At 40.1% G+C, this 18,380-nt stretch overlaps 1 protein-coding gene across 1 annotated transcript in view; it reads left to right on the forward strand.

Annotated features, from left to right (window-relative positions):
• Nucleotides 1-18,380, forward strand: part of CTNND2 (catenin delta 2) — an 867,924-nt gene that overhangs the window by 191,690 nt on the left and 657,854 nt on the right. The window contains exon 2 of the mRNA XM_084621097.1: nt 14,579-14,712. Coding sequence (XP_084477223.1) covers nt 14,579-14,712 — 134 coding nt within the window. The remainder of the gene's footprint in view (nt 1-14,578; nt 14,713-18,380) is intronic.

Raw genomic sequence — 18,380 nt, forward strand, 5'->3', positions numbered from 1 at the left:
AAATGGGGCCAGCACACCAACCCTAGCAGATAAGGTTGAAATATTGAGGAACCACCCTGTTTTGACCGCTACCTCAAAGGATGAGGGACATGGCCCTGGTGCTCCCAAAGGGAAGGAACCCCTGCTACCACTCTTGGGGAGGGAATAAAGGGGCCCCATGCTGATGCCCTTGGCCATCTCCATTGCAAAGGCTGGGGGAGACTCAGAGTGCAGGGTTATAGTTGCAGGGGTGGAGCCACAGAAGTCCTTGTGTTGTGCAGTGACTAGGATACCAAAATGGCTTAAACCAGTCCTGACTGCTGGAGCCCCATTTGGCTGCCCAACTGCCAGGTTGGGAATATTACAAATATACAAAAATACACAGAGCTTTCTTCACCTGAAAGCTTCTCTCTCTCCTCCAGAAGTTAGTCCAATAAAAGATATTTCCTCACTCACCTTGTCTCTCTAATATCCTGGGAACAACATGGCTACCACAACACTGCATACAAAACTGGGAATATGGCATACAGAGCATGTCTCCTTGGGTTGGGAACTATCCACTTTTCACTCTAACATAGCTCCTTTGTAACAGCCAGTCGGGTTGAATAAGACCTGTAGAATACAGTATGTGAAGTAGTCCTTACTCTGCTAAGTAGCCACGTGGAATTGGTGAGCAAGTAGCTTGCTCCTGAGAATATGCAAATAACAGTATTCTGTGTCCCAATACATGTATCAGATCCATATGAGATCTTCAGAAAGGTCAGAATAATCCATTCATGCCACTTAACCAGCAGTAAAAATAATAAACAATGTATCTAGAATTAAAATGTTAGTGATTTACTTACTCAGGGCTTAAATTGGGCTGTGCTTTTGCATCTGTTTAATCTCAGTTCTTTGGTATACACACACTGAGGTATTAATATCATTAAACGGTGCCCATCTCTTGCACCAATTGCCATCTGAGGATTTTCCAAAGAAATCCTTATTCATAGATTCACAAGTAGCTCATATTAAGTAAACTGATCTCTAAGGACAAAAGAGAAATGAAAGGAACATCCCATATTTTGTTGTCAGCCTCTGCTTTTATGACAGTTGATGGTTTGCAGATGTTGAGGAAAAGATTTTGTGAAGGAGTATTTTATTCTGCATAAGCTTTAGAATGTTGGCATTATTAGTGATTTTTTTTAGTTCCTCAGCAACTTAGTTCCTCAGCAACACCAGCGAACAATGTGTGCCTCATGGGTTCTACGCACGCAACAGTTTGACTTGCTTTTTATTAGACCAATAAACAGAAATCAAACCAATTGGGAATTTTCATGCTGGGATTTGTAAAAACGTTGGCAAGAGTGCATATTTTCAATTGCTTAAATTTTGCGATCATGCTGCTGCCTCCAGTTGTGAAATACATTCGTAAGGGACCTCAGGAACTTGTTACTCTCAAATGGTGCACGCTAGAAATCACTGCTGAGGGCAAATTCTCCTAAGTTAAATGGGCAGTTTCAAATATCATGAAGTAGGAGCATGTTGCAGACCAGTATGTGGCTGTCTGTTGTGACTATGTTCTTTAATATATTATGACAGTTGGGTAGATAATTCAAAGCAGTTAGCTCTTGATGTATGTTCTTGGTTGTTTGGGTTTGATTCTGCATTCCTTGTGCACTCAAAAGTCCTAGTGCCCTGACTGAGTTTCAAAAAAGCACTCAAAGCAAGGAAGGCAGGATTTATCTGTTGTTAACTTTTTCTTTTAACTCTGTCGTATCAACCAAAGGACCATAGGCCCCGTCCTGCAACTCTTGCCCATGAAGTAGTTCATACTCTTGTGAGTAAATCTATTCAAATGAATGGAACTGCACTGCTTATTTGGGGAAGGGCTACCTCTTTCAAGTCTGATGACTGTGTTAGTAATGACGTGAGTAGTTCTTATTCAGATTAATAAAATGTTGAAGGGTGAGGCCACTAATGACTTTTTTATTTCCATTGACATTCGCCCCGTCTTTGGGTCATATTCATGTTTAATTTATCACAATCCGATCAATTCATAAGAAGCTTTGTAAATCTCCGATCAGTAAAAATCACTTCTCTTTATTAGCGTGCTGTTCAGTTACTTTCCCATTCTTTCACTCAGACCTAAACACCTGATCCATCAACAGCTGCAGCCTTCTGGGACATTCAAAACCTCAAAGCTCACAGACATGAATTCCACAACAGGGCACTTTATTCAGAGAAAGAAAAGGAGTACTTGTGGCACCTTAGAGACTAACCAATTTATTTGAGTATAAGCTTTCGTGAGCTACAGCTCACTTCATCGGATGCTGTAGCTCATGAAATCTTATGCTCAAATAAATTGGTTAGTCTCTAAGGTGCCACAAGTACTCCTTTTCTTTTTGCAAATACAGACTAACATGGCTGTTACTCTGAAATTTATTCAGAGAGAGGATGGCTTGCTCCAAAGAGGGAAAAGAAAACACCAAACTGACATGTTTTAAGGCCATTCCAAACATGACAGACAGACACAGTTATCTCCTTGCTTAAAGGGAGTGTTGTCAACACTAAGAACTTGTCTACACCACCACTTATGTCAGTATAACATATGACACTCAGGAGTGTGAAGCCCCCCTCCCCCTGAGTGATATAAGTTACACCAACAGAAGTGCCAGAGAGCTCTCTCCCATCGGCACAGAGTGGCCACTCAAACAATCCTATAGCGGCACAGCTGTATCAGTACAGCTGTGCCACTGTAATCTTGCTAGTGTAGACAAGCCCCAGGTGTTAAAAGGGTCAGGAGTGAAGCTTCCCAAAATAATTGACTTAAAAAACATGAAATTTAAAAAAAAGGTCTTTTTATTCACCTCTGCTTATTTGAGCCTTTAGAGTTCACATTTCCCAGGTCGTCTCTGGAGCCATGAGGTGGTAAAAATAGTTTTTGCTTAAGTGAAAAGTGAGTCTTGCTTAATCACATATCTCTAGGAGCTGGAGCTTTAAGAAACCCCAAATATTTTCAGACTTGTGATAAAATAGAGTTGGCAATAACATAAAGATGACTTGCAAAGTGCAAATGAAAATCATGTTCAGCCCAGAAATATGTGCTAAATGTCCCCAGTAACCAGGCTACGGAAAGCTTTCAGTACATACATTTAATTTTCAACTAATCATTGTAATAAGCCATAAATACCGTGTCTCTGTTTAGTTCATGATTTTTGGTGTCTAGTAGAATAATGTATTTAAGATCCCAGGCTTGTATTTTGAAAGTGTTGCAATAGCTATCCATCCTCATCCTGAAAGGAAACCTGCACAATACTTTCGAAAGATGAGCCTGGGAGCTTACATTAATAACTCTGTAACCCACTAACTTCCTCTTTCTGTCCTATGACTGCTGAGGTGTTAACAGGTTAGTCTACCTTGAATGGTTCCTTACAATATGTGCTACCCTACTTATGCTAAACACCTTGCATTTTGCTGTGATGCTGAGAATTCCTTTCCCAGGCCACGTCTATACTACAAAGTTATATCATCCTTAACTTACATTGGCATAGTATCCCAGTTTAAAAAAAACTGTCTCTTGTTATATTTTAATGACAATTTGTGTAATCTTAACTAAACTTTGACACATCTCAGTGATATGAACAAGGTGAGAGTTTGAGTTCACACTTTCAATGCTGTTATTTTTTAGTTTGGAAACACTGTTACAAGTTTAAATAGGTTACATTGTGTCCTGTAAATTTAAACACAGCTCCCCTGCATGAAACAGACTGCCTATAATTAACAGAGGCTGCTGCTACCCTGAAAGTACTGAAAAAAGATTTACCCAGTCATGAAAAATGCTATATGTTTAAAAACAGCAAGGTCTGCTGACTGATTCCCTGTAATGACCTCCTTCCACCCAAAGGAAGTGTGTACATATAGATATGTACACATACATTATGTACTATGCATATTTATTGTAACATTAGTTATCTATACTTATTCCTTTGATGCTATAACTTTGCATTTATTAGTGCTTATTACTCACCTAAAATATATGTATAGAAAACATATTTATGATGTATAAATCATCAAGAAAGCCAAAACTTTTACTATGATTCCACGTTTCATCTTAAAGAATGAATTACCAGTAAGAACTGTTAGCTATTCAAAATGCTGTTCACATAGTGGTGACTGGCGAGTCAAGTTATTGCCTGTGACATTTGCATTCACAGTTGAAGATGCTCACAGCAGAAATAGCATTTTAGTGAAAAACTACAAAGAACTGAATGAATTCAGTTGCTTTACCTCAATTTAAAGGGACATTGTCAGCTTAAAAATCATGGGGTCAATTCTTCACTGCCTATCATCTTGTACAGTCATTTACACCTGTACAAAATGGATGCAAAACACTAACAAATTGGAATTCTCCATACATTTGCACTGACAAGTGTGTTATAATCACTTTGCACTCATGTGAACAGCACATACAAGGTACAAGGCAGTGGAGAATCAAGGCCCGTATTGAACAGCACACTTCTACATTTATGTTAATATCCCCTAAGGTTATTATAAATGAAATAATTTGATCTTTACATAGCATGTCTATCTGGCTAAAGCATTTATTTATAAAGCACCGGTCACCCTAGTTCTGAATCTAGATGGTGCACAGAGTTTAAGAAATATGAGTACCGGGCTTGGGAAGTGCTCTTGTTCTCTGTTCTGCTGAGGAATAAAATCAGTACCCCTGAATTTGAGCACAGTTTATCCCTCTATCTTACTTTAGATTAAATGCTCTGTTAGTTTTTAGTGTGCCATATTGTTTTCTGCTGCTGTGGCTGGTTTGAGAAATGTTGAAAAGATGTCATTTTTTTCATTATTAATATATATTTTTTGCATTTCTCAGCTTGAAAATCTAAATGTAAGGCCGCCTAATTTTTCCTGATGGTCTGTTTCACGTAAAGATTCTCTGTGTTGTGATTCTGTTCCAAACACTGCATGAAATATTTTTGTTGAAGAACAACTCAACTGCAATTTACATAACATGTATATGGCAACATTCCTTTGGTTTTGGTCTTTATACAAGATTTCACATGATCTACTTTTCATGTCAAACTTTAATTGACAGTATCCCTTTCATTAAAGAGAGGTTGTTGAGGGGAGGCGCCGTAGACATCTGAACTTGTGCGATGACAGACCTAATTGACATTGAAAAGAAGTGCCACCTGCCCAGTCTGGCTTTGGGCTGCCATTGCTTCATTTCCCCCCATTCAGGTTGGATCTGCTCCCAAACTTTTAGCCTGGTTTGGATACTGCAGTGACTTGACCCTCCATCCAAGTCAGAGGCAAAACAAGTCTGCACTGGCCAGGGTATTCCAATCCAAAACAAACACAAGTGTTTTCCTTCCCAGTCTCAAGCTGGGCACAATCCTTCCTTCCTGAGGCTCTGTCTTCTTTTCGAACTTCAGATGCTATTCAGTCTACCCTGTTGGCTTAGCTCTCAATCTTGCCCCTCCTGTGAGTGTCTCCCTTTTGCCTCACCACAGACTTTTCTGTCTTATCTCCCCGCCCCCCCCCTGCAACCTTGAAGGACTAGTCTAGCCACATGACCTGCCTGTCATGTGACTGTGATTTTTTTTTCACCTAGAAAGAGGTGTTACAGGTGGGCCTGGACCCATCTCCTTATAAAGGGACAGTCACAACTGTAGAACTCACCCTGTGGTGTTGGGAAATATTTTTCAGTTCTATAATCCATGTCTAATTTGAAAAGGATCTTTTTTTGTATCTTGATTTCTGTGTTACAATCTGCAGTGCTTGGCATATGTAATTGAATTTGCTTTTATTTAAGATGGATTTTATTTTATCCACCCATCAAACCATCTGTCTGGAATCGTATAGCCTCCAATTTCTTCATGTAGTGTTATACAGTTCAGTTCACATTTGCTTTAAAAAAAAATTGTGAGCCGTGATTTGAGTACAGCAGATACTCCTTGACCTAAGATGGTTTACTGAGTTTTCTCAGAAAGCTTACATAATGACAACTGAGCAAAGGATACAAGGAATCCCTACTGTTTCAGCATTAAAAAAAATGCATTTTCTTTACATTCCTTAAGCTTTTTCCATTTTAATAGCAAATTTAGCTTGGGTTTTTGCCTGTAAAGGAATTGAACATAATGCATGTCTTGGAGCTAAATTTTTAAAAGGCCTAAATTTAGCCGCTAATATTGGGTATAAAACTTGTAGTTGATATTAATTGTGGGCATAAATTATTTGTTTGTATGTCTAGCTACCTGATATGTTCCCAAGTGCCTGGGAATTAATTTTCTGATCACTGGTCCTGCCAAGATTTCAAATTGCTTGTCACATGGTATCCTGATTTGGGGGGGTTCATCTAATTTTCAAGTAAATCACAGTGGAATATTTTTAACTTGGTGATAGTCTAAGTGAAATATAATTCCTGTGTATTCTGCTTTTTCTGCGATGGGCTGCCTTTCTCAGTGGGATATGCTTATTTTATATGTCTGATACTGTCTTGGTCTGAGTTTTGCTCTGTGTTTAGGTTTTTTCTAAGTATATAAATTAACTTGTATATAAATTAACATGCTAATATCATCACCATTCTGAGTTTGAGCAAGAACTGAAACTGACTGCATTCTGACATCTAAGACTGAGATCCTATCCATAATACGGTTTCTTAGGGTTGCCAACCCTCCTGGATTGGCTGGGAGTCTACCAGAATTGGCCTCAATCTCCCGGTGACTATTAAAAGCAATCCGGGAGATTTTAATAGGCCTAAAGTTCGGTCGGCGGCGCAACAGGGCTAAGGCAGGCTCCCTGCCTGCCCTGGATCCATGTGGGTCCTAGAAGCAGCTGACATGTCTGGCTCATAGGCACAGGAGCAGACAGGGAGGTCTCTGTGGGCTTCCCCTGCGCCCCACCCTGAATGCTGACTCTGCCGCTCCCATTGGCCAGGAACTGGGGTCAATGTGAGCTGTAGGGGTGGTGCATGAAGGCAGGGGCAGCGCACAGAGCCACTTGGCCACCCCTGAGCCTAGGAGCTAGACATGCCTATCGCTTCTGGGAGCCCGTGGAGGTAAATGCTGTCCAGAGCCCACACCCTTCACCCCATCCCACACCCCAACCCCTTGTCCCTGGCTCAGCTTGCAGCCCCCTCCCACACTCCGAACCCCTCGGCCCCACCCCCAGCCCAGAACCTGCACCCCTCCTGCAACCTATCCCTTGCCTCAGCCTTGCGAAAGTGAGTGAGGGTGGGGGAGGGCGAGCGTTGGAGGGAGGGGGGATGGAGTGAGTGGGGGCGGGGCCTTGGAGAAAGGGTGGGGCACAGGTGTGGTCTCAGGAGGGGGTGGGGCATTGTATGGGGAAGGGTGTTTGGGTTTGTGTGATTAGACAGGTGGTAACCCTATGGTTTGTATTCACTGAGTTTGAAATAGAGACCTAATTTTCATCACAGATGTTTGCTGTTGAGAGATTTCTGTTAACTATATATATCCATGTATAATTTTTGTTCTCAGTATACCATCATCCCAATAGACAATAGGCCTGAAATGTGTTTGCAGCATATGTATTTGTATAGTGCTTGTGATAAGTAAAATTCACATTCTCCCCTTAGATTACTATGGGACAATAACAGTATTTCCATCAAGAGCTTTACAATGTGAGAATCAAGTGTCTTCGTCTTTGAAAGTTTAGTTAAACGTGCACAAGCGCTATCGAGTGTTGTGGATTTGATAGCATTAAAGTGAAAATTTAAATGCAGTATTTTGCAACTTTTTTATGCTTAAATAAATGTGCTTGTAAGGCCGAAATGTGTCAGAGAAAACTCTTAGGAGGGGTGACTGTTAGGGGGCTTATTCCTTCACCCACTTACTTCCCTGGTCCTTCTCACATGAACAGAGAGCAACAATACCCGAAGTCCAAAGGTGCAAACAATTCGATGTTTATTGGGGTGAACTTCCAGGAAGCATGATTCCAGTTTCCTTCCTTAGTATCCTCCTTCCCAGCTCTGACACCACAGAGCCTTACACCTGTGTCCCTGTTCCGATTCCTGCCCTTAGCCAAGCATGATTCCAACTTCCTTACTCCCATTCCCTGTTCCCATTTCCCCCTTTAGCAAAACATGATTCCAATTTTCTTACCCCCATTCCCTGTTCCCATCTCACACACCCACATGCCCACCCCCACCCACACCCCGTCACTTCCTCATTGACTACAGATTATATAGTAAAACTTGAGTTCTGCTTAGCTATACCTTAACCAATCATTTTCCTGAAATTTAACTAACCAATCCTAACATATTGTAACATGATTATGTAACCAATTATATCCCACCACCTCAATTAGTTTACACCCAGAAAAATTAATTATACAGCAGACAGGAACAATCACAGAACCAGACAGAGATTATACAGACAAACAACAGCAAAGTGGGAACTATAATGACAAAACAATACAGAAGTGAGGATTTCACATCCCAGCTATTGATAAGTGAGTTCTTGCCAGACAGGATGCTATCAAACTAAGTTTCCTTTTACATTTTCTAGGCACTTCCCTTTCTCTGGAGGTGATAGGAATACAATCCTGTCCTGATAGTGCCTAACAGCCCAATAGCACCTTATTTCAATGTGACTAGTTTGGAATGTGAGGATGTGACCGTTCGCTTCCCAGCTTATGGCTGCCTCTGCTGCTTAGCCAAAGGCCTTAGCCTAAGAACAGGGCCTCAGACTGTCACAGTAAGAGAAGGCCCTTACACCAGCAGACAGTGATTTTGATTCTTTCTTTTATACCTCTATCACTAGCCAAGTGATAAGAATACACCTAAATTCTTAGAGTATAGGCCTTTACAGACAGGCCTGAATATCTATATCCTAACAGTGACTTTCAATGACCTGATGAGAACTGGTTTCTCTTTGCTTAATTCAGCAGGGTGGTGCATATACAGTATTTTTTTAATGTCAAAAGTACTTTATTATAAAGCTCTCCTGATGTTTCTGCAGAAAAAAGGGGCAACACGCATCTTTGCTTATCAAATTTTGGAGCATGTTAAAAAAAATCCTGGGAAAAGTGCAACAGTGCTGCTTACTAGTTGCTATTCACTGCAGCTTTCATGTCTACTTTTGACATGCACCATTTAATGCATACTACTGCCCCCTTTACATAAAGTTTTCCAGTTAAAGCAGTGACTAAGGTGCACACTAAACTATGCATAATAAAAATAGCATTGCTCAGACCTCCAAAAAGAAAAAATTCACCCCGAGGCAGACACAAGGCCTGGAAAATCACAGCCTGAAAGGCAAAAGATTCAGAAACTTACAAGCAACCCCAAAAATGAGTTTAGAATTGAAACACTTGGGCAGTCTCGAATATAGCTGTTGCTAGCGTGTCAAACTATAGTGGCTTTGAATACACAGAGCATGCATCTTTAAAACAGGATCTTCTTGTTCAGTCATCACTTTTTTGACCATAACTATGAGTGGCTATTATGGGTTGATGGGGCTAAGCCCTATCAATGTCCCAGCTGCCAGTCCCCGTGTACCTAAGAAGTATTTTTAGTGTGGCTGCATTACAACAGTTAGGGTTGCCAGGCGTCCGGTTTTTGACTGGAACACCTGGTCGAAAGGGGACCCTGACGGCTCCGGTCAGCACTGCTGCCGCGAAAAGTCCAGTCGGCAGCACAGCAAGGCTAAGGCAGGCTCCCTGGCTGCCCTGGCCCCACGCAGCTCCCGGAAGTGGCCGGCACGTCCAGCTCCTATGCACATGGGTGGGCAGCGGGCTACGTGTGCTGTCTCTGCCCCGAGCACTAGCTCCACAGCTCCCATTGGCTGGAAACCCTGGCCAATGGGAGCTGCGAGGAAGGTGCAGGTGGGCGCAGGCGGTGCACACCACACAGAGCTGCGTGGCCGTGTCTCCACCTCAGGGTCAGACATGCCAGCCACTTCAGGGAGCCTGCCTTAGCTGCACTGCACCACTGACCAGTAGCCGTCTGAGGTAAGCACTGCCCTGAACTCTTCATTTCTGGCCCCACTCCGGAGACCTCTCCCCTAGCTGGAGCCCTCACCCACTCCCGCACCCTCTGTCCCAGCCCAGTGAAAGTGAGTGAGGGTGTGGGAGCGCGAGCGACAGAGGGAGGGGGACTGGAGTGAGTGGGGACAGGGCCTCAGAGACAGGCGTGGCAAGGGTATTTGGATTTGTGCAATTAGAAAGTTGGCAGGGTGCAGTACCAGCTGCTGCTACCAGGAAGTGATTGCAGTACATAGATGTCAGACAGTATCTGAAGCAAGCACATGAGCAATACAAGCTTCCGTGGGCCTCATTCAAATTAGTTCCACAGAGTGTTGGGTCCCTATATGTAATCTCTTCAGTCACAGTTCCCTCCCTGCTGCATCTGTTCTCCGTTCTCCAGATCCAGCAACAGGTAGGAGAGTTTGGTACCCTGGGGAGAGGGGGGAATGATTAGTATTCTTATTTTAGAAATAGGTGGCAGGTGGGAGGAACGGGGACAGAGAAATGAAGGGACAAGTCACTGGAAGAGCTGAAAACAGAACTGTGAAGCTCTTGGCTCCTAGACTGTTGGTGTATCACGGCAGGCACTCACCGCTGTGGCGCCTCCTGCAGGTCATCTGGGAGTTAGCTCAGTTCCAGCCTCGGCGTGCCTCCTGCTGGCTGGTGTCTTCCTACCGGTGCCTGCTTTCTCCAGATCTCCACCACTTATAGCACCTGAGGCACCGCATCCCTCCTGGACCCTGGTGCTGCTTACTTTAGGGTGCTGCCCCATAGCAGTGCCCCCACACTCTGGGTCTCTAATTGGGTGCAACCACACCTGTGGCTGACTACCTAAGCAGCCTCCCTTGGCTGCTTTTAACCCCTTCCTAACCAGAGCAGGGTGACCGCCCTGCTGCAGTTGGTTATCCCACTAGACCTTGCTTTCTCCATAGACTTTTAGGGAAACACTGATACATGTAGTCTCCCTCAGTCTTTGGGCAGGTACCCTAAAACAGTAGGGAAGTGTGAACTAATGTACCCCTACTTTCTCTCTTAATTCTTTTTTTTCCCTGTTACATGGCATGTTCACAAAGGGGTAGCATGTTCCTTAATACAAATAAGCAACTGTGATTCACCACAGAATTTATAGTTGGGAGAAAGTCACTATTACTTTTTGAGTACTTTGAATTGGAAAACTGGTCTGAAAAAGATACTCTCTGATTTTGGATCAGTGGGTGAGCTGATAATCTTATCATGACCAGATTTTAATGGCTTTTAATGTTCACTAAACAAGCCAACTGTAGCCCTCACCTTGGTACATAGATATTTTAAAAGTCCATTTTATAATTTGCATATTGAATAGGATGTACAGATTAAGGCCCTAAACCCACCAAGACTTATGCATATGCTTACATTTATACATAATGAGTAGTCCAATTGGAATCACAAGCATAAAATTTGCATGATGAAAGCCTTAGCCTGTAAAACTGGCTAAGCTCTTTTTCTGGCTATTTAAAAACTGTGGCTGTATCTTCCTGTAATGTTATAAAAAGGTTAAATTATATAATCTTATTTCAAATTATCCTCATTTCTAAACACAAAATAAAATAAGTAAATAATGAATCAGATTTTTGTCATCTAATTCCATCTTAATCATGCTTGACAAATTTAGAATAGTGAAATTAGAAATATGATTATCTTTTGATCTGAAGCTTAATATAGCTTTTAGAATGGCAAAATTAACCTTCCTTAATTTTCACAGAGTGCTCCTCATAAGAAAAAATTGCAAACACACTGGTTCAGTATTGTTTACAATATCACCACAGTGTTCAAATGCTCTTTTCAACACAAGCTGAAATCCTGGCTGTATTGAAGTCAATGGAAGTTTTGCCATTGATTTCAGTGGGGTCAGGATTTCACCCCATTTCTTTTTGTCTTAACACAAAATGTGTTTGAAGGCCTTGCATGCAACTCCTAAATATATTTCCTGTTTTTCACAAGTAAAAACTTCAGTTAAGTCTAAACAATAATCAGAGACCTGATTCTGAAAGTAAATAGATGCCTGCACATGAAAAGCACAAAAATGGCTTGTAATAGCTAATGACGATCTCTTTATACTTTATAATCCACATTCTTCATATTTTACTAGATTTAAAGAATAAGTTGGGAAAGTAGATTAATTACTGAGACTTTTAATATCTGTCTCTTGTTGAAAAGAATTATTGGAAATATTTGAAATCTTTGCAGAAAGAGCTCTGCAATAATGGAGAGAGATACCAGAAAGTCTCAAATGTGCACTTTACTCTGTTGTAATTCTAGCCTCCTTTCTTAGCATAGAGCTGCCTATGATGTTTTAGCCTTGTGTTTGAGAAACCGGCATTGCTGTTCTGTGTTCTGTCAATGGGGGACATAAATGTTGGGCACGTTGCCCTGGATAAAGACAGCAGTGCACGTTTAAGTGGGTTGGTATGTGAGGGAATGATAGAAATTATATTGATTTGTATGGTTGTTTATTAACAGCAAATATTAGCATTTAGTAATAGTAGTAACACAGCATGTTAAATGCACAGTAACAGATAATACCTGCCCCTAACAGTTTGCAATCTAAATACAGAAAAGATGTGTTCATGTATCCCACGCTGGGTAATAACAGGAGACGACTCCATGTGTTGAAAACTAAACTGGACATTTAAAAGATGCAACTGCAGCAAGCATTCCAGCCATGTCCACACAGATTGGCTTCCTGGTGCCTTCTCCAAACACTTCCATCTTGCAATTTGTTTTACTCCTTCCAGGTTTCATGCAGGGTGCTACAAAATGGATATAGCACACAAGCATAGTGATCATAGTGGGAAGTGTTAGGTTAGTTGCACTTTCTAAAAGATTTTTAAAAAATATATATTTTTTAAAATGTATTATTGGGGACTGAGTGAGAAAGACGCAAGCGAGGATGAGTTAGTAGAACAGGACCAACACCAACTAAATAGCAGCAAGGGAGAGGAAAAGACAAAAGAAGGGGAAGAGAGGAGAGAAATGGAAGTGGTAGGGAATCTTGTGCTCCAAAGTCTTGAAATTACATCCAAAACTGCATCTCTCAGGTTGGAATAGAATTCCACAATGTGAGCCACTAGCCCACCTAAAGTGAACAACTGCAACATCAGAAAAGAAAATGATCTTGCTTCCTATTAAGTGACTAATAATTTAGTTTAAAATAATTAGTCAAGATTACAAGATGGGTCATGGCGTATGTGTGCGCACACATGTAATATGTGGTTTTGTAGACAGTATAATATTTTTAAATAAATTCCTGCCAATTACATTGCTGAGTTGCTGAAGTTATTTTGTAAAACATGTAACTTGTTACTGTAAAAACCTATATTTGTTGCACAGAATGAGAAAAATTAAACAGTTATAAAATGTCACTTCAGGGCTTTACTTTGGCTAGCGGTGTGTTCTGGCACATTCACTCTGTGCCTAGACAATTTGGGGCATTTTAATCCCAAACTTCCTCAATCACTGCTATTGAAGTGTATTGCACTTAGTTGGTGCTAGGTAGCTCTGATGTGCATTTACTTTTTATTGTGGACTCAAGCTCCCCAGACCTTTAGGTCTCATATAAGAGGACTCATATAACAAAGGCTGATTTAAGTGGTCAGCTTCACGAGAACTGTAAATGAAAGAAAAGGAGTGCTAGTCTCTAAGGTGCCACTAGTCCTCCTTTTCTTTTTGCGAATACAGACTAACACGGCTGCTACTCTGAAACCTGTAAATGAAAGGTTTCCTTCATAAATATGTGGAAGCTAATTTCTAGGGGAGTGACACAGGAAAAACTAAGGTAGCAGGAGCACTTCCTCTAGAGCCCCACTGACTCTTACAGCAACTGCACCGTTTATATGATACACCTGGGGACTATACACTTTATGTCCCTTCGTACTATGGCTCAGCCTCCAAAATCATGGCTTCCCTCTTGCCTCTTATCCCTAGCTTTATAGAACAAAAAAGTAGAAAGAGACTTCACTTCTAACCATTGGCTTTCTCACTTCTCTCACTCCAAACAAAAAAAGGGAGGGTGCAGAATAACTTTTATTAGGGTTTTACAATAATATTGCTGATAAAACTTCAGCAAAAACACTGCTAGATTTGTTGAAGTTAAGCAAAATACTAGACTACGAATAGGTACATAGTAAATGTGCACATAATTCAAGAAGTCGAGAAATTCTGTATTTCTCTCATCTGTTGGTCCTCTGCTTGCATCACTCCCGTGATTCATCACTCCCGCGATATTGTAATTTTGTATTGGACATAGCCCCTAGAATACTATACAAATGCCACAACTGTACATAGTTTGAATTAGCTCCAGATGCAATGTGGTGAATGATATGGAGGCAAACTGGATTACAAGAATTCTTATATAAGGATTAAAAGAATGCTTTTAAGATAAATGTTAAATAATCTTTGTGTTTTAAAGAACAGTAAATGAAGGACTTTCACATTATCTAACAGAAGCAAATTAGCTCTGCTGAACACAAAATATTTATTTTTTTCTGAAATTAGGGTGATTACTATTGTACGTATTTGATTCCTGACACACATGCGACTTGTAATATCAAAACATTTTTCTTTCTTTTTTGAATCATAGGAGCTATGCCTGTGCCAGACCAGCCCTCATCTTCTGACAAGACAAGTTCCCTTAGCCCTGTGCTGAATACATCCAATGGGGATGGTTCTGAAACAGAGACAACCTCTGCTATTCTAGCTTCAGTTAAGGAACAGGTACACAAGTATAGTGGCTTTTGATTACATATTATATCGCACATGCTTGTGAGGCTTATTACTGATGCCACGAAGGAGCAGAAATATTTCTTGTTTTAAAAATACCTCAATTTAGTTTCCTAACAGTATTTTGTGGTCATTGGTTTGGGGAGACATTTGTTGTTGGTTTTTGTTTTTTTTGTTTTTTTTTGTGGTTCTGCCTGGTATATTGTATGGTGATCTTAAATTAGACTGCTATAAGTAGAACATCCTTTCCTTTCCTTTTATTCTACATGGAGGTTTCTTCAGTACAGAGTGTAAGAGTTAGGGACATATGAACCACTGTGAAGAAAGTAACTTTCATTCCAAAGCTTTGTGTAAGGATTGAAGGGAACCCTATCTTGTTTGTTTGAAAATATTCTGTTATTTGTTTACATTCACTTGTTTCCAGCATGACATGAAAACGGTTGAGACCAGAAGCAGAATTTCCAAAATATATCAAGAGGTTTTTCTTCTGGTATTGTCTACTTGGCTAAAACAAAAAAGGAAGTACTAGAAAGCTTGGAAAAACAAAAATCTCATTAAATTCCGCTCTGATTCTGATGAGACACAGGTTCAGATGTGTTTATATAAGCAATTCAGTCTTCTGTATATTTTGAGGTTCCTACACAGCTAATGAAAACCAAGTATTTTGAATATATCTCCTTATTCTACTGTAATACACTGAGAATTATTCAGTATATCTGTATGGCTAAAGGAAGTTTTGTCCGAAAAATTCACTTATGTAAGACTGCCGTACCATTGATATTTTGCTTTTCAACCCCTCTGCCTCCAACATAGGAGATGGCCATAACTGCAGTTCTTGAAAACACCTGAGTTTGAAAACTGCTTATGGTTTTGATCATTAGTAGCACCTGCTACACCAAAAAAAAAAAAGGGGGGGGGGAACACTTTAATATCTAGTTTTGGTATTTTGGACCCTTGACAAATTTTAATGTGACATTCAGCTTCACAGAAAAGGGTACTCTGACAGGATATCTGGTTCTACCATCCTGCAGAGGCAGAGAGAGAGAGAGAGAGACTTGTTTCTGCTGACTCACCAGACTAGCTTTGGCCCAGGAGTATATGAAGAGTTTGAGCTGCTCAGTGATTCAGAGGGAAATAGGGGCAAGAACAGAGTAATACTGAAAGGAGAAACCCTAGGAACAAAACAAGCCCAATCTAGGGAAGAAGTTTAAATTGAAATTTACATTTTGTTTTTATCTAAGTTAAAGACGTGGTGGAGTTTGGATTTTAACTCTGTGTGCCTGTTGTGTTATGTTAGAAGATGCATGTGCAATAAAAACATCAATTATACTTTTTAAAATGCAAAATTATTCAGATAACACTGACAGCTTCTTTAAGGATTCTTAGAAGTTATATTGTATTTTTAATTGAAATAGTCCGTTGTCCTATACTTCTTTAATACTTTGTTTTTACAACTGTTGTACAATTGGTAGTTTATATAGCTTAAAAATTAAAATGTTCTCTGGTGTGCTACATTAACTTTTAAAGAGATTCACGGTTGCCCTATGTGTTTGATGTGTATGAGGGTTTTCATGCAGTATAACGGCATTATCTGGACACTCTCATTATCTAGGATGATATGTGAAATGAATAACTTCTTTTACAACCTAACTTTTTCAGAGTAGATTGTGATTTAGTGTATTGGGCTTAAAAATTGACCAGAAAGTGAGAGTGGTTCACAGTACATGTGCGTCACGTGACTTAAAAGTGATCTGTGTTTTATTGGTAAAGGCTTTTGGTTTTGGAATGACCCATATTTGTAAGAAAAATGCACTCTGGCTTATTTCCTCTACACACAATACTGTTTGATTCTACCAGGCACACATTACAGTACTAAGCTTGATGTCCTCACAAAACAGGAAAAGCCATATTGACTAACAGTCCAGACAACTAAAACATGGTCTAATTAAACTGTTGAAACTGCATTTACAAATTCTGGGTGTATTTTGTGTGGTAATGAACTGGCAGGGAGATGGACTAGGTGACGTAATAAGTGTTCTCAATCTCTAATATCCCTGATTTATGAGCTCATTTAACCTGGCATTCAAGATAAATGGCTTCCCATCTCCTAGTAGAAAAAAGCATGTGATTTGTCTGTCTAGCCAACACTTTGGGTTAATTTATCCTCTGGCTCTGCTCAGAAGTCTGGCCTTACTTGAAGATTTGGAAGCATGCACATGGCTAATTATGCAGAGGAATAAAAACAAACAAATTAAAAACAGGACAACCACTTTTAAAATCAGATTGTCCTTGGCCAAATTTAATAAAATATATTTTATTTCCTCCAGGTTGGTCATTGCATATACAATTATTCCACCTAACTTTTTAAAAAATGTCTTGGCTCAGCTGCAGAAACTTTTCATTTACTTCTATGCTCACTTAATATACTCTGTGAAACTGATATCTGAAGCTGTTTCTCTGGATGACTGAAGCAGGCAGAACCACAGGGATAATGGTATCATAGCGACTGTTGTAGGTACAGCTGATTTGGGGGGAAGGACAGACCTGATGAACATAAACTTTGGTCAGAAAATTGGAGGAAGGATATATGGAGATTTAAAGATAAAAAGACTTACATTTTCTATTTTAATTTCTTATATGACAAATGGGTGATTGGGAATTCTACATTTTGAATTTAAAACTGACTTAGCTCTGAGGTACACATGTACAATTTCTTTTATGCATGATCTCACACTTATCGTACCAGCCTACCCGTAGCTGGGAAAATGTACGTGAGCACAGCACAGAGATAATTGTTTCTGCCTATAGACTCACTATGAACAAGCTTCCAAAACATAATTTGAAGTAACATGAACAGTATAAACTGATTTTAATAAAACTTTTAAAATATGAGTTTAGTGCATAGTAATATTTTTTCATTACTATTATGGGGCTTCCAATAATCCACATGCTGCCTCAGTTTTACCAATGAGATTATCTGGTCTAATAACAGCAGATTGTTTAATATTCCAAACATAAAAGTTTCATATTTAACACAGCAATAATGAACTCAGAATCTATATCTGTGTGCTTTTCATGTTGTGTCTTTATGATAAAGTATAAACACAAAACAAAGGCTTGGATGTTGGGTTTTTTAAAGTAATTTCATCATTTTAATTACTAGCTATTATATGTAAATTGATGTATTGAGGATTTTTCCAGGGATGTTTTGCCTGAACAGATGTAATGGGTCACACTCGGGTGTTGGACTGCACCTGGGAACATAAATGAAAATGAATGGCTACAAGGAGATATGGAGTACAACTTTGGTTCCCTGCTCTCAATTGCCTCAAAATATGTATAATTTCCAGCTGTAGAGGGGACAGTTTGGGGCAGCGTCTGGGGGCATAGCCTGTGTGTTTGCGAATGATCCCTGACCAGGCTGTTTCATGTCGTGCACAAGTTACTCTGTTCCCTGCTAGGGACAATCTTTGTGGTGGAAATAACATTAATGTGATTACACGCTACTTTTCAGCATGAATTTGTTCCCGTGTCAGCAGTAAATGGCAAGGGGCCTCATTGACAATATATAAGTGGAGATCCATATAATGCTTTATAACACTGTGCAGTAAATATTGTTGTTCCCTCAGTTCTTTTCAATACTGAAATACAGGTAAGGTAAC

This window comes from Lepidochelys olivacea (genome assembly GCF_965140295.1).
Source record: "Lepidochelys olivacea isolate rLepOli2 genome assembly, chromosome: 2".
NCBI classification, from domain to species: Eukaryota; Metazoa; Chordata; order Testudines; family Cheloniidae; genus Lepidochelys; species Lepidochelys olivacea.